This window comes from Mastacembelus armatus, chromosome 11 (genome assembly GCF_900324485.2).
Source record: "Mastacembelus armatus chromosome 11, fMasArm1.2, whole genome shotgun sequence".
NCBI classification, from domain to species: domain Eukaryota; kingdom Metazoa; phylum Chordata; class Actinopteri; order Synbranchiformes; family Mastacembelidae; genus Mastacembelus; species Mastacembelus armatus.
This window is the reverse complement of record NC_046643.1, coordinates 7,960,933-7,978,196: the sequence shown is the minus strand read 5'-3', so window position 1 is coordinate 7,978,196 and position 17,264 is coordinate 7,960,933. Positions and strand designations below refer to the sequence as shown.

Below are 17,264 nucleotides of genomic sequence, written 5' to 3'. Positions count from 1 at the left end.
TTCACTGGCTGTGGGTGAAATACAGAATCAGAGTCAAGGCTGGGTTTATCACCCTACTGTGTAAGGCTCTCCACAATCAAACTCCTGCTTATATTCCTGAAGTCTTGACAGCATATTGTACAGGCAGGACTCTAAGGTCACCTGATCACAGCTTAGTGGCTGTCCATCTGTCAAAATTTGAGACCAAGGGTGAATGAGCTTTTGTTGCTGTAGCTGCTAGGTCTTGGAGACACTGGATATTTGGGCGGACTGGCAGTGCTGTTTTAAATGTTAAATGTTTTAAAAACCTATAAATGCAAACAGGTCTTTTGTGAATCTTTTAAGTTCTTGAGGGTGAAATTTCTTTTCTTTTTTTTTTACTGAAATGTAAAACATTTTGTGAAGTTTTTGCTCTGAGGTGCCACATACATGAATCATAAATTAAATTATGAACAATTTGGCATGAACTAAAAAGGTTCAGCAGCTCTGGGTGCTGCTAAATGTTTACTAGAGCATCATTTTTTTTAAAGAAAAAATAATCTCTCACTATAAAGGAAATCCATCAGAGAAAGACAATTAATATGATGTCCTGATATCTTCATCTCATACTGTAATTAAACACAAAGAACACCTCCTATTATGTATCTACTGTGGTGGAAAACTAATTGTTGGTTGAAGTGGGACATGATATAAAGTGTAAGCATCTCTGTCTCGGCCTCTGTCTTTCTCTCAGTGTGCTGCTGACTGGCTCTCTGCAGTGGATCTCATTACTCTGTGCCTGCTTGCTGTCACGCTGCAGCGCGAGGCAGACGTGCTTAACCCCTGAGGCAACATCTGCGTGTCTGAGTTTATCCTATGCATGTATGTTTTCACATTTTTATATGTGAATTTTTATTTGTCTTTATGTTCAGTGTCCAGAGATAGCTCTGATGGCACAGTTTCTTAATGTGTCATGTTCAAGTTCCGCTGTAGGATTCCCTAGGCATGCTGGGTAGTTTATTACAGGAAGCCCTTGCTGTGTGCTGTCATGATGACAGTCTCTCATAATTTGCTCTGCATGGCAGGTATTTATCCACACAGGTCAAACATGTGTCATGTGTCAAGCATGTAACATATCCAACCACTGGCCACTCTCCAGCTCTTTATAATAAAAATGAATCTTGCACTGTCATATGAACGGACTTACAAGGGCTGCTATGAGTTTGGAAGTCAATAGTCAGAATTCAGAGGCAGCTGTTGGTGTGCACTGATTCAGATACAGAAATCATGTGGAACAAAGTCAGAGATTAACACTTAAACAGGTTTAGAATTAAAAACAGAGTTAACTCAGGGGATTACAGCAAGTGAATTTCCCATTTTCTCAACATATTTTTAAAATGTGTTTTTCCAGCAACAAGCTTGCACTGAAATAAAAGCCATGTACATTAATGAAAGAGGTCAAACTTAAATACAGCTGAGTAAAAATGGATTCCCTCAATCCATTTTAAATAATGGCCAATGACAATTGCCTTTTTTGAAATCAATTCAAAAATTTGCATTTAGATAAGCCCCTTTGATTTCTTGATTCAGTCCTTTTATACTTACTGCCCACATGCTGTCTCCTTTTCTTTCCTAATTCCCACCTTTTATCATGCATTTATTCTTCAACTCTCTCATTTTATTCTGTTTGTCACCACTGCCTGTGATAATTCACAGTCATTGCCTTTTTATTTCCAAAAGACTGATTTGCCTCTCCAGACATGACAGTAATAAACACATACTGTCGAATGCTACACTGACACAATGTAATATGATTTTCGGGGTCATCATAATCACAGCAAACTGTGCTGTGTTTTGACTAGTGTGATTCATCATGCTCGACAAATAATAAACTGCCAACTACTAAAATGCACATTATTGGTTTTATTTTGCTGCATATAATGACAGCTTGTATTTTAAGACAGTATGGATAAATTCCTTGCTTTAAAAGCTTGTTTATGCGTATGTTAATTTGTAAGCTTCAGCGTACCTGTATGGCATATTCAGGTACATGCTTGATTTGTGATTTGTGCCCATTTCATGCTAGTTATGCCTGCACGCACTACAGTAGTTCTTCAGTAGCGCTGCCTGTGTGGGTTAAAAGTCTCTTTTCCTTTGCCAAAGTGCGTCAGCTTTGCTTTGCCATGCCTGGTTAGAGAGCTCTGTGAACCTGCCGCCAGGAGTCCGCAGTTAATACAGCGTCCTGTTTATTGAGCTTTAAACTGAATTTTCTGAGGCTGCTCTGGACACAAACCAAAGTAATCATTTTGCTTTTGTCAAGCCACAGGGCTTGGGTGGGAAGAGATGAAGAACTGCCTTAAACTCACATATCGTTTCACTTGCCCCCTCTTCAAAGGTTGAACTTCACCCCATTCAAGCTATTTCTTTTGTAGCCCATCAACAACATTGTGGCATTTATCACAACCACGCATCTGCACTTTTACAAAACTGCTGCAAAAGGAACATTCATTCATCATTCATTCTCCCACTTATACAAATGTTATCTTTATTTGCTTACATAACTGCTGTGTTCAGGTTTTCTACTATTGCTGTATGCATGTTGTAATTTTCTCTGACATTTATTCAGAAATGAACGAATTATATCCTCATTGATTTAGGGACTGTGATCAAGAAAATGCCATGAAATGTCATTTTTGTTGTCTTCAGTAATGTTAAAATAATAATTAAAGGTATTGAATTGATTTGTCATGGCATGTGGCCATCTTTTTTATGATTATTTGAGGTAATTTCTAAATACAATGGCATGGGAAGAGGATCGCCGCAGCGGTTTTGTGGAGGGTTTAACTGTGTCAGTTGTGAATAAACCACTGGTAGCTCAAAACTTGACAAAACATTAACATAGCTCCCTTGCTTTAGGGTCATAATATGCCATTTAAAATAACCATAGCTTTGCTCTTTGTTAGTTTCATTGAGAATTTTGGTCAGAGAATTTCAGTAGATGTCTGTCTCAGGTACTCATACTAAAAATGCTTGCAAATAAATATTAACATCTTCTTTCCCTGACTTGAACCCTGCAAACAAATGTTTTTGTGTGCAGAGATTTGCATAAAAAAGTGCAGGCACATCTATTGGGTGGGCTAAAATGTTTGTAAAACAAATTCAGGTATATGTGCATGTGATTCTTCTTGAGCTTGTCAGCTGGTTATCTGTATGATTCTAATTTCTCACTGTTGAATTGTTTTACAGCCCGCTGGAGCCCACCTGCAGCCACAGCAGCTCTGCTTGTGTCTCAGAGTTCTGGATGATTGTAAAAAAGGATAGGCCTGTTACAACATTTTACTGTCACGATGAAAAAATAATACCTGGGAGATGAGATAGAAATAATATTTGTTGATTTGATACAAGCTGGTATTGAATGTGAAACAAAACATGTACAAGAGCGTATGAGTCCTACCAGGCCTACCTGCGGTTCCTTATTAGAAATTGCATGCACATTGACCTGAATTAATGAATTTTTAGAGTTTAAACCCTGCTGTAACATCCCCTGTTGTCGCTACACAAAAATGTGCACGCAGGCATGTGAATTTGTGTCTTTAGGTACCTGTATGTGCTCCAGATAGTGAGCTAAGAACACGAGAGTGCTGCGTCGCCCCATCATAAACCTCCACGATGTCATTCAGAGCTGTCTGGAAAAAGGCGAATTGACTGAAGACCACTAGAAAAGGCAGATATGGACAAAAAAAAAAAAAGATCAGATTAAAGAGAAAATGAGTTAAATTAGTGAATGCATCAATCACAATGAAACCTCTCAAATTCAGCTTAAATGAGAAAGAAAATTCATTCAAGTACTCTCTTGCATCCACGTTCCCAAGAACATTATCATCATCAATTTCAATGAAAAATGTCTTCTTTAAAGCAATGTGGATAAAGCCAGCAGTTAGGGCAACAAAACCAAAAACTGATATTACATGGAAAGATCAGCAGTCCTGTCTGGACTTGATGGTTTGACAGTAGATGAAAGGGTTTGGCAGAGACAGCCAATCTGTTGTACAATGTGGAGCTAAAGCTTGACTGTGGTGCTTTCATCCTTTCAACCCACCTTTTCTACTGCTATTGCTGGAACATATTCAGTCCTTTCACATCCAATATATGTCTAGTTTACTTGTGGTGAATGTAGCAGGTTAAAGATAAGGATGAAGAGGATGACGGAGAAATGAGGAGAGCAAAGGGGACGGAGGAATATTGCCCTCCCTCAGATGTAATGGCAGGATTTTATCTTCTGAGGTTCACTTGTTCAACATGACTCAGCATTTCATCCCCCCACTCTGACGTCTCAGGAGTTTCCTTTGTTTGTACATCTTTTTCATTGGTATCTATGATAAGAGAAGCCAGTGGCTGCAATCACTTTCACCCTGTCTTCAGCACTGAGGAAAATAGCCTATCATTAGGGCTGGTGCATCAGCCTAATGAGAAGCAGCAAGAATGGAGGCGAGAACATTTGTGGCTCTGCACGACAAAGCGTGTTGCCTTGGGCCTTGCTGTCATTTTCCAAGAAAATGCAAATGTGGATTTTAATTATTTCAATAACCTCTCTCATTTTGACTTCACTGAGTGAAATATATTGCCAACAGGGTCCAAGACGGATGGGTGCCCAGTCATTTTGGACTGGTGCCGGACCCCCAAATGGGAGTCACGACCCCGACATTCAACAGACTGGGGTGAATTACACATGCCGGCTGTTATGGAAGTTTTTTGGCTTCTTTATTCAATTTACAAATGGCAATTCAATGTGTAATTTGGTCATGCAAATGCATTCTTCTATTCTATTTTACATTTCAATATGCAAAGTGGCAATTCAGTACTCATTTCAAATGGAAAATGCAAACTGTCAGTCCTCTCATCAAAGCGGGTCTCCACCTACATCTGGTAAGACCTGCCCTTAGTCTGCCTAAGGGCAGGCACCAGCCACAGGCACCAGCCACACAGAGGAATTTCCATTTGAATTTCGGCACCAAGAGAGCGTAGTGGCAACTGAATAAAAATGCAATCGACTGGGGGCGCTGTTTCATTGGCACGTTTGAATAAAAAGCCCAAAAACACGGCAGTATGGAATGTGATTGATTTAGCTTCCATTTAAAATTGTAAGTCAAATTATTCAGAGTATTGAATTTTCACTTAATGAATTGTCAATTGCAGAATGCATTTTCAAATTGCACACTGAATTGCCAATTGCTCAATGAATTGCAAATTGAATAAAGAGGCCAAAATGGTTTCATAGCCTGCTGCAGTTCGGTGTAATTTAACAATGACAGGACTTGAGCTTTGCCCTAGAGGGGCTTGTTGTTGATGACTCAAAGAGCCAAGAGGACAAAAGGACACAGCAGATAAAAAGTGGAGAAGACAGAAAGTAAAGCGCAGACATCTTGTGCAAGTAAGTGAAACATGTTTGCTTCTGTATTTGCATGGTGGAGCTCTGTCATACCTTTGTATTGTTTTGCATTTTCAATAAAATGCTGCTCCCACAGTACCAGATCACATATTGGAAGCAAACTATGACCTTTAAAATAGAAATGCCAAGAAGGAGAGAAACTCCAGGAAATCCAGACACCAATTATTTTTGTTGTGCGCGGCTCAGAGAGAGATACTGTTGGCCTAGTGTGTGAGATAGTGAGTAAACTGATCTACCATAAGAATATGAAAATATGAGTATGGCAATGAGGAAACTGTCAGTCACTGTGTGATTTTACACCGTGCAGAAAATATTCAGTAAACCTCTGACTAAAGCACTTTAATTGCAAATTAAAAAGATGGACTGTGTGGGAGCTTTTACACGTTTTCTGCAAACTTGGGTTCTCCTACGCACCTGTCACTAGGAATATTCATGTGTAGTGAAAAAAACTCAATTATTCTTCTTCTTACTTTCATTCTTTTGCATGGAGAAGAGAACATGATCATAGCTGGACCCTAATAAGGGTCTTTTGTGCTCTATTGAATAATTGCATGTTAACATATTAACATATTACTTATGTTTATATACAAACACACAAACATAAATTTAAAAAACTGCCAAAAAAAAAAAAATTAAATAAAAGGCCACATATAGTAATGCAGTGGACTTCCATGGCTTACCGTAATCTTTGGGCACGACTACAGAGTACAGACAGGTTCGTGCAGTGCTGTAGTTGCCAGGGTAACCGGGAGACAACACTACTCCCTCCAAGCCTGAGTACTGTCCACCACATGGAGCTGGAGAAACAGAGATGAGACATGAAAAGACAGAGCAGACACAGAAGGAAAGTCTAAATCCAATAGTGTAAGATTCCATTTCACCCCACCTCCTGCTTCTCCATCCCCTCAATTCCATCACTCCTAAATTACTTTTCTTGTCTGATTGGGCTTTGGGTGGAAGATGTCCCTAGTGTTTGCCACAGTGAAATTGCAATGTTTTCCAAGTGTCCCTCAGGGTTAGCCTGGGTGAGATGAGGCCTGAATAGTTTTCAAGTCCCTAAAAATGCTTTGCACATGCTGGCATTTTTGTGCAAGTGCTGAACACATTGAAGTGAATGTATTTTTTGCTTGTGTGAAAATGCGCATGGTGTGAGAATGTATTCTACCTGACATATAAGCAAAGCTTCATGCTGTGAGAACCAGATTTGGTGATGTGGGACTAGCTTTCCAGGGGAACGTGCACAGTGTCACTTGTGTTGTGGGAACATCAGAGAACAGCCAGAATGTGAGTGTGTAAGAAGCAGATATGCAAAATAAGTAGCTCTCTTCAACTGCACATTCAGTTACAACTACACCCTCAGATTAATTAACATTACCAAAACTCCATGCCACATACTTGTAGGACATGGCTCCTGCAAAAATCGCATAATCATACATGCATGTTTACTTGTGATAAATCTATAAGCACTGATGTGGTTTGTGTTCCTAACAACCGTCTCCAGATGTCAGTGTTTACCAATGCAAATGGGTTTGGGCCTGTTCCAGCTCGGCTTGCCGTCTCCCCCCATGATGCAAGTGAGGGTTGGGTCTCCCTCTAGTGTGTAGCCACTGTCGCAGTGGTAGGTGACAGTGGAGCCCAGCTTGAGGTCGGCGCCCACCCGTGTTCCATTGCGCACCAGGCCTGGCTCGAAACAAGACTCCCTGGGGTTCTCTGTGGAGAGAGGTAACACAGTGGAAAATCAGTGACGCAAGGGAACGTGTGCTGGTATTCAGTAAATGGATTTTGCATCAGCTTGCAGCAGTTATACTAAACTAGAAACTGTTTTTCTGCCTTAGGTGCCTGATAATTCTCAGATTTCTTAGCTTCTTCTTTGCTGCTTCCTTTGCTATTTCCAGTCTTCTGTTACTCTGTGCTTTCCTCTTTCAGTAAATATATCTCGCTGACACTTTTCTCTCTAGCCCTTGACAGTGCCCTCTCATCTGTGGCTGCTGGAGATATGTATGGCTGTGGAGACAGACAAGCAGCTGATTGAGAGTGGCATTGCTCTGGCCCAAGGTCTGCTGACTGCACACAACGTTTTACGGTGCAGTCAACTAGAGAAGACAATACACATACGCAAGCTTTCTTTCTCACGCACATACACACTCACACACACACTCACAAACACAAACACACTCACACAAACACACCCACACACAATCTAACCACATATCAATCACCACTCTTGAGGTCGTAAGAAAGATGTCTCACTCAATCTACCATCAGATTGTTCTTAGGTAGAAAAGGTGCATGTGAGAGGATGCCTGTCAATTTAGCACACTTCACATCATTGCAGCTAAAATAAACATACACAAAGTGCTCTAAGCTATAAAGTTCAATCTTCAACACAGTCTATGCTTGTCTCACAGCAAACTTCAGTGTTTGATGACCTAACACACACATGGACAAATGGGAAGCCGATTGTTTTCTTCTTCAGTAAAACTTCTATATGCAATTACCTGCCTGACAAAAATATGTGCTAGAGCCTGAACTACAGTATCTCACCATCAGCTAGATGAAAGAAAACTTTAAATAGGTAGCATGTTTACAACCTCTAGATGTGAAAATCCTCCATTTGCAGGGGTCATCTGGGATGTCAATCTTTGAGATGTCAGTGGTGTTTACAAAATCCATACTGTTGCCTGTCAACTTTCCTGAACAAACAGTTGTGCACTATCAAGCAAACTGTCTTTGCACAAACTAGAATATATTTCAAGCAAAATCTTCATATGTGCAGTAAGTGTAACAAAATCGGTGCCTAATTGAAGTTTTAGCAATACAACGCCTAGTTTACAAGCTAAAAATTAGGTGTCTGCTGACCAGATAGGATGCTGCCCTTCATGGCTGAGTAAAGTGCTACAGCCAAGCATTTGGTTTGTCTGTCACCCAGAGCACCTGTTCCAGACACTTTTGAGCCATTCCCACCTCTTCTACTAAACTGGCACACCTGGCATGATAGAGGTAGCAGACATTAGATGTGGACTGGCCCTTGACACAAGCTGGGGGCGAGAAGGTCGGTCGCCTCAATGAAGATGGTTGATTTAACAAGCCTTGCCACGGGACATTTGTAGGTGTGAGAGAACATGGTGCAGGATGCAGGAGGCATCATCTGTTTTGAAATATACTCTCAGGAGTTTCGATGATGTGATGTGAAGTGAAAATTAGCCTAGGAGTTGGATTTGACATGTGTGTATATGAGGGCGTATGTATGTAGGTTTTCTCTGTATAACTGTCCACGTCCGTGTCTATGTGCATTATTCAAATGTGGCTCAGGCATGCAAAGTTTCTGCACGCATATTTCCCCAGAGGGCCCGACCAGACATGGCCAGAGACACGGAAACAGAAAAACATAACAATTGCTTGGTAAAGAGGCTGACGACACCTCAGGCAGATTGTGTAATGCAATTTTCAGAGGCAGGCTGACCAAATATGAGCTGGACCAACTTGTCAACTTGATGGTTTTTCACCAAACAGACCCAAACCTACAGCCAAACATGCTTTTGTGCCATGTTGTTTGTCTGAAACTGAGGACGTAATTTATGTATTATTTGGTTATGGTTCATTAGCGTGGAGAATTGCAAGTGGGGAGAGAGAGTTCTTCTGAGCCACACACTGGGTCCATCTGCTCTACCAGATTGGCCATACAATATCACACAGTGTTCCCCACACTGCAGTAGATATTGCTGGCAGTGAGTTAAGGAGTAAGCTTTGTGAAAGACGGTTTCACCCCATTTATGTACAGTTTGCAAATGAATCAGGAGCTTTATCACATAATGGGAAGCGTTCTAAAAGTTGAATTGTTTACATAGATCACATCCTATCTGAATACCAGCCAAGAGCCATGGAGCTCAGGGTCGATCTGGAATTGGTTAAACGTCTGATACTTTAAACAGCTCTAATTGAGACTGGGAGATTTAGGATGATTTAACACTGTTCTCTCAAGCAAAGCCCTTAACGAAGATGCCCTGTCTAATTTAGAGCTTGTTCACCATCTGTATATTTGCTAGGAAGAGGCCTTAAGATACTTGCACTTAGGCATTCACCTTCAAGTCTGAAACACAAATGCAGAAATCACAGATGTGTTATGCTATCCTTAAACCAACTGGCCCACTTTCAAGGATGTCCGTGAATATTCTGCACCATGTGTGCAGTACAGAGTACCTCGTGTGAGCAAATAAATTTGGGTCCCCCAGACAACATGCTGTAGTCAGCTAAGTTTAGACACGAGACAACAAAACACTGCTTGCCCTAATTTATCAGAAGCCTTTTGTGCAGCTGCAAAGCGCTGATCAAAAAGAGCTTAAGCACACATGCTGTCCGCTTTTCATTTTCATAATTCTTCCTATTAGTCAGTTACTAGAGGAGGCACAGATCAATAATGACACCCAAGCAGACCACGGCACAAACAGGAGGGGAGGGTGTGGTGATCAGGACACTGCGGCCCATTGTTTCTCTGAAGCAATTTTCACTTCACTAATCTCACATGCTTTGGACTCGACTCAAGAGAAAGTTAAAAAGAAACAATCAGCAAGGTCGATAAGCAGTAGAGGGTAAATCCATTCTCACTCTGCCAGAGGAAGAATTTTAAAACATGAATTGTTTAGAGGATAAAGCTTCACATACTATTTAAAATTCACTGTTTCCTTCAGAATCCTAAGACATTGAAGATGAAACACTTACACATGCAAATGGTAACACACACACACACACACACACAAATCAAACAACAAGTTTCCACTAATTTGATTAACCAAAATCAATGAACCAAATGTCGTTTTTCAAGTCACTTCTATAACCAAAAAGGTGCCCACCTGTGTACTGCAGCACAAACCCATTGCTGCTGAGGGAAGCGTCACTGCGGAAAGCCAGAAAGAGCGTGTTGGAACTGCTCTCAATGCGATCTGGAACGTCTGTGCCATAGAAACTGCCCAGCAAGGGGCTGAGGGAGTCCGGCCCATCGTAGATATGTAAGAAGTCATAACTGGGCTCCAAGCTGAACCTGGTCACAGAAGTTTACGTACAATAATATCAGAATTTTTGTACCATAGCTCAGTAATATAACAACTGAGCGCTTGTGTTTTGTTGATAATTGAAATGTAGGAATTGATAAAAAATAAGTATACAGCAGTAATTTTAATTTTGAATCTTACTGGTTGAAGCTAAGAGCTATGACATAGTCCTGTGTGACAATTACTGTCCAGTCACACTCCCTCCCATGGGGGTAAGGTTCAGGATAGTCCGGAGACAGAATCAGACCACTAGGACCTGTAAGGTTGCCGCCACATGGAGCTATGAAAAAGGATAATTTTATTAAAACTCAATTTAAACAATCTTTATTTGAAAAGCATTTAAAATGAACTGAATGAAGTAAAAATAAATGTGTTAACAGTGTACAAAATAATAGATTGCTAAGATTCTTAAAGTTCCTACAGGTTTGAAGCAGTTAATTTATAGTTTCTATGGTTATGTATAATTTCTGGCTTCCACACATTACACTGTAGTGACAGATGCATAACAGACACAGCTAATGCCCACTGACACCTGCTTATCACACCTTTTTAACCTGTAAGTGTCAGAATTGCCATTGTTAAATTGCTCCATATATATATATATATGACACTATATATCCGTCGACAAAGAAATGTGAAATGTTATTCTCTCTCTCTCTCTCTCTCTCTACATATATACATATATATATATATATATATATATATATATAAACGTACAGTATAAAAAAGGGTGAGAGAGTAGAGGTCTGGCTGATGGTTATGTGTTGTTTAAGAGGACGTTAATCACATTTCTTTGTCGACTTACTTCAGGAAGCGTCTAGGCCGGCAATCGGGTTTGCCATTTAAGATTCACTTAAAGGAGTGTGTTAAGAAATCAAGTGCTGTCTACCAGTTTCACAAAAGTCCGGCAAGAGAAGATATACAGTAGGCTGCATTAGGCATGTTGTCAGCCATAAGATATTTGTGTTTTTATACTGTCCTCTTCTTTATTGTTTATATAATTTGCAATCTCATTTCCAGTTTTCATATAAAACTTTAACAGTGAACCAATTAAGCAACAGCATTCTTAATAGCTTGAGAAATAAGTGTTGAACACACAATGTAACAATGTAACAGTACATTTATTTACTTTGTACCTTAACATTATAAGAGCAAAACAGTCTGTGGCAAATAGGAAGGAGTAGGAGACTGCAGGTAATGCATGTTTTTATGATTCAGAAGAAGCAAAACCAAACAATTTAGATTAGTTATGTTTGTGGTCCGTGTGGCATCATCGATCATAAGTCATGACTGCATGTACCTGTGCAGGTAGGTGGGTCTGGCTGCCAGAAGAAACGACCATTTATCTCAGTGCAGGTGATCCTGTTGGCCCCTTGCAGGATGTAGCCAGGGTCGCATTGGAAAACCACATGATCCCCAGGTTCCCTGCTGTCACCGCTGCGGGTCCCATTAGTAGGCATACCCGGGTCATTGCAAGAGGTTGCGGTAGAGACTGAGAGAATAAGAGGAGGTTCAGTCAAGGAAATAACATGAGAATGCTTCTCGGTTACAAGATGGAAAAGCGATTTTAGTGTCATACTTCACATTTAAAGCTGCTACTGGGTAGTGAAGTTTGCCTTATTCTACATCCAGTTACCAGACAACTCCCCCTAACATATCCTTCCCTTCCCTCCCTCTCTCCACCATCATCAGCCTTCCTCCTCACCAGAGAACTCCAGAGCAAAGCCCTGCTTGCTGGTGAAGAAGTCAGTGGTGAACTGGAGGCTGATAGTGTTAAAGGTGCTGTGAGTATCCGGGGGCAGCACTGAACCACTCAGCTCCCTCAGCAGGACACCTCCATCCTGGGCCCCATCCCAGATCCGAAGTACGTCGTGGACTTCCTCAGTGTGGAAAACCAGGAAATGCAGACTGTTAAGGACAAAGACATGATACCTTAGAAACCATGACAGCCATGTGGGCTTTAATCCCTATGACTCTGCCCCTCACAACTCGGCCTTACAGAAAACAACTGCAGGCAGATAAAAGCCTGTGTATTTTAAAAATTATCAGCTGGTTTTAAATATTTCCACCTCCTACTTGCCATTCATTTTGTTGTTCAAACCAGTATTTCTTTTAAAGGGAGGAACTGTAGCAGATTTCCATATCTTGCTACATTTCTATTAACAGCTTAGTCAAAAAAAAAAAAAAAAAAACTAAGCTGGAATTTTTCTGTCGCATGGAGATGGTAGTACATAAAATGTTTCCATGTTTACAAAATATGTATTTTGTTTGCTTTATACACAGACTAGAAAAATAAATGGATTAAAACTATTTAAAAGAATCAATTCATAGAAGATAATAATGTGATTACAAGAGATAAGAACAGAGAAAAGAACAGAGTTAATGCTGAGTATAATAGGGGGGAAATAAATAACATTTTAAAGTGAATCATAGACTGGCGCCTGATCCAGAGCATTCAGTCGATGTTCCACAATGCCAGTCAAGCAGATACATCTGCCAGAGGATTTAATAGTTTTAGTCTAGACATCAGAAAGATGATGCTGTCAAAATACCTACCCTTCATTTTGGCTTAGACAGCTGTCAGCCAGCTGGTGGTCCACTGGTTGTGAAATGCACTATAGTTGTGTATGTGTTTGTAAGTGCCACAGCCTCAATGCGGTGGATTCATAATAATATACTGCTTGGAGTCTTGTGGTTGGGCATGTGTAAGTATGTGTTTTTGACAGCTTCAGCGGGACTAAAGGGATAGAAAGTGGTATTTTAGAACAAATGAGAGATTGGTGATCATGTTGACGTGGACTACTCAACATAGAGGACTTACTTAAAGACAAACAGTTTTCTCTGGAACTTAATCCTGTGGAAAAGTCTCACATACTTCAAAAGAGAGACTGTTTATGTTAGCTCACTGAATTTGAGTCTTTGAGTTTTTTTCCCCCAAACACAATGCCTTCAAAATAAGAGAATATAGTTAAAGGCACTGAAATGGTGATTTACTCAAAATAAAGGAACTGCAACTTTGCACGTGTTTCCAGTTCATATGGAAAATCTGGGATACCGTTGTTCCATGATATGACTTACATGTTTCAGCGAGTTAATATGAAAATCTGTTATGGAAGTGAATTCATTCTGAAAATTTACTGACAAGTCCTTATGTGTCACTTCTGTAATCGACTGGTGACCTGTTCAGGGTCCACCTTGCCTCTCACCTAATGTCAGCTGGTGTCAGCTCCATACTCCTATAACTCTACAAGATAAGTGGAGTAGATAATGGATGGAGAGAAATTTAATGACAACTACTTGGCCCCAAAGCCATTTCCTCTGTTTTGAACTCATAGGTATTATAATAAAAATACTTGCATAGCACTTAAGTTCATATTTTAAGGGCGAGCAGTCTAGAAATGTCTGTTTATTCTATTATTTTGTCTAGAAGCTTAAAAAGCTTAGCCTATTTGTCCAGTAGTCATTTTCTCAAAATACCATTTTACATTCAACGAGTTGAATGGTAATCTCTGTCCCAGTCATCGGGGGGGAAATCATAGTACTTTATATGCTTTTAGTATCCTCATCCCTTTACACACATACCCACCCTCAGAGCCTTGAGCTACAGATGATGTAGAGGAGAAACAGCAACCCACTGATATGTCGGGTTTAGCAACAAGTTCCCACCGTTTCTGCATAATTGGTGTCAGACTCCGATTCCCATACTGTCTGATGTGTGAGCAGCAGCCAGAGGCTACTCAACAATGTGGTGTGTGTGTGTGGATACTGTACATAACCTACTTGACAAGTCCTGCCGCAATACTTGTTAAAGAAGTGCACATAAAACAGACAGATGGAGACATATTCACGCAAATGTACACTGGTATATTTAAAGGAAACACTGCATTAAAGTACATGCATGCATACAGTCCACACTATCTATCTATCTATCTATCTATCTATCTCTCTCTCTCTCTATCCATCTATCTATCTCTCTATCCATCTATCTATCTATCTCTCTATCCATCTATCTATCTATCCATGTTTATGCAAATCAACACAATACGCATTACAAACTTTCATCATCTACCAAACACTAATTCCATTCATCGTACTCATACTGTCACTTCTCTTAATAATATTCACTGAAGCATTGATAATACCTTGTGATGTACAGAAATTATTCAAACTTCAGTGAAAACAGAACTGGAAATAAACAAAACAACAATATTCATTCTTCCTTAATTTTAGCCTTATTTGAAATACATCCATCCATCCATCCATCATCTATACCGACTTATTCCTAACCAGGGTCACAGGGATCTACTAGAGCCTATCCCAGTTCTCTTTGGGTGAAAGGCAGGGGTACATCCTGGACAGGTCACCAGTTTGAAATAACATTAAAAATTAATTAATAAGAAGTGTTTGATATTCTTCAGTGTAGTTCACATGCTTCTCAGTTAATATGTATAAGATTTTTCATAACTTTAATACCACTTCCTACATACAGGTGCTACAGCACTTTGTTAGAAACATAATTACATCCTGGTGTTAGTTACAGGGGTAACCTACTAATTTCCCACTAACATACTTGCCATTGCCTCAGTTTTCAGTGACCAAAGGTTATATCCAAAGGCCTCCTTCCCTGTTATGCAATTGCCTCCTGCAGCTGGATGTTTTGTTATGCAAATGCTGTTATGAAACCCTTGGGTACAACAATACTTTTACCTATGCTCCACCTCCCCATACACTTGTCAGGAAACACTGTTTCCAGCTTGAATAAAACTAAAACAGTCTCATTCATTAAGACTACATGTGTATTGAGATGGTGTTGATGTTGTGAGTGAGTGTAAAAAGGAGGATTTTCATGCTTTTCATCCTTGCTCATGTTCTGACGCTCTAGTGCAACATTCAGGGCCATCACACATCCCGTGATGTTCTGTTCTGTTTTAATTCCAGGTTTATCCGTTAAAAGAAGAAAGAACAGGTAGGTGGAAAAGGTAGAGCAACAGTCCGATGCTAAATCTTCCATGGTTGCTGACAGAAGAGGGTGATGGCAGGAGGACAAGAGGTTGATGGAGAGTAGAGGAAGCTCTGAAGGATGGAGGGATTTATGCTGAGCAGCCAGATGGATAGGATGGACATGGGCTGCATGTTAGGATAATTGGTTCCGCTTATACAAGATCTAAATAGGTGATCTCTCCTTGTCACTTTCTGAGCATTAAGACTTAGGGGGCAAGATGAGAAAAAAGGGAAAAAGAGATGATAGTGAGAGGAATGTTGTTGATACTGGCATGTAAAAATCTTCGTTATTTCTTTTGCTGAGAGATTTAAATACAAGCTGCAATTTTCTTTGACAATGTTCTTGGATGTCATCAAAAAAAAACTTTTTTCATGGTTCATGTTCAATATTATTCTTGCTTTGTAAGTATGTTCTGTTAAGCAGACACTGCGGCCTTTATATCATGTTAAATCTGAACAAACTGCTTCACAGCTTGTCATACAAATTTGTTCAATTCAGCAGAATTAGGTGAGAGGTGTTTCCAGTTGGGAAAATCCATTAAGAGACACTTTTTCCATTTAACAAAAATACTTAAGGTGGGTGAGGTGGAGTGGTTAGGGGTACATGAGGGATGAATGCAACAACAGGTTGAGAGAAATTAAATAAAATTACTGTATGTGTCACTAAGGAAAAGGAAACGTGGGCATCAGTGTGGAGTTAATATCTTGTGGAATTATAGGAAACCATGTTTTGAAGTTTATGGCTGAGGGCTCTCCTTTACACTTGTCCCACTCTTAACGAGATAAAATGATTCAATGAGGTGTCAGAGGAATCGCTGCGAGGAGTTGAGATGGCGAAGACAGGGATGGAAGAGATTTCTCAGGTCTCTTTTGATTCTGCCTTAACTATTTTGTATTCATATGAGGGAAATAGAGAGAGAAATAGGGAGGGGCTGAGACTCTCTCTCATCTGAATACAAAACAGTCGAGCTGCAATCACAGGTCCTGTGGGGCGTCTTCAGTGTCGGTGTATGTGTGCATGAAGATGATAAATAAGTAAGTATAAGGGGGTGTGTATGTGTGTGGTATGAAGGAATGAGGAAGTGATACATAGAGCAAACATGCTTGCCACTGCCTGATTTCTTGCAACTCAGTTGGACTGTATGTTTAAAGGTGATATTACACTAAGAGCTAACTTTATCAGTATGTGTAGATGTGGACTCTGTGGGATCATCATCAGCGTTCAGACACATCCATGCCATGGGCTTTATAAGACACCAAACATACCAGGTAGTAGGACCGGCAAATGGTTTTGACACCGGAACTAAGTTTTGGTCACAGCTATCTTAGTCCTGTCCATGTACTATGAGGCACATGATGTAATAGTATGTAAGTGGTGTTATCAGACAGATAAAAGAAAGCTCACAATTATTTCCAGGCAGGAAACGGTGTGAACTTGGGAAATCCATCAGAGATAAAAGTAGAGGTTAAAGAACACACACACTCACACATCCTTTCGTCTCATGAGCACCATCCATTTATCACATTCACTCCTTATCCCTCATCCCTAACCTTAACCATCATAAATGCCAAATATTTTTCCAACAAGACCGCAGTTCTTATTTACAGCTACCAAAATCCAATTGGTTCTTACAAAGATAGAGATGTATACACACACACACACACACACACACACACACACACACACACACACACACACACACACACACACACACACACACACACACACATACCTGGACATACATAATATATGAAAGTATGTTTTGCACATATATTTCAAAGCAAACCCGTTGAAATGTATGAGCATA

The 17,264-nt window shown here is 40.1% G+C and overlaps 1 protein-coding gene across 1 annotated transcript in view; it reads right to left on the bottom strand.

Moving 5' to 3' along the window:
- csmd2 (CUB and Sushi multiple domains 2) overlaps window positions 1-17,264 on the bottom strand; it is a 198,949-nt gene that overhangs the window by 52,025 nt on the left and 129,660 nt on the right. Inside the window, exons 27-33 of the mRNA XM_026299974.1 lie at window positions 12,161-12,363; window positions 11,756-11,947; window positions 10,597-10,735; window positions 10,258-10,445; window positions 6,923-7,117; window positions 6,088-6,204; window positions 3,560-3,673 (exon numbers count right to left, since the gene is read on the bottom strand). Of these exons, the coding sequence (XP_026155759.1) occupies window positions 3,560-3,673; window positions 6,088-6,204; window positions 6,923-7,117; window positions 10,258-10,445; window positions 10,597-10,735; window positions 11,756-11,947; window positions 12,161-12,363 (1,148 nt within the window). The remainder of the gene's footprint in view (window positions 1-3,559; window positions 3,674-6,087; window positions 6,205-6,922; window positions 7,118-10,257; window positions 10,446-10,596; window positions 10,736-11,755; window positions 11,948-12,160; window positions 12,364-17,264) is intronic.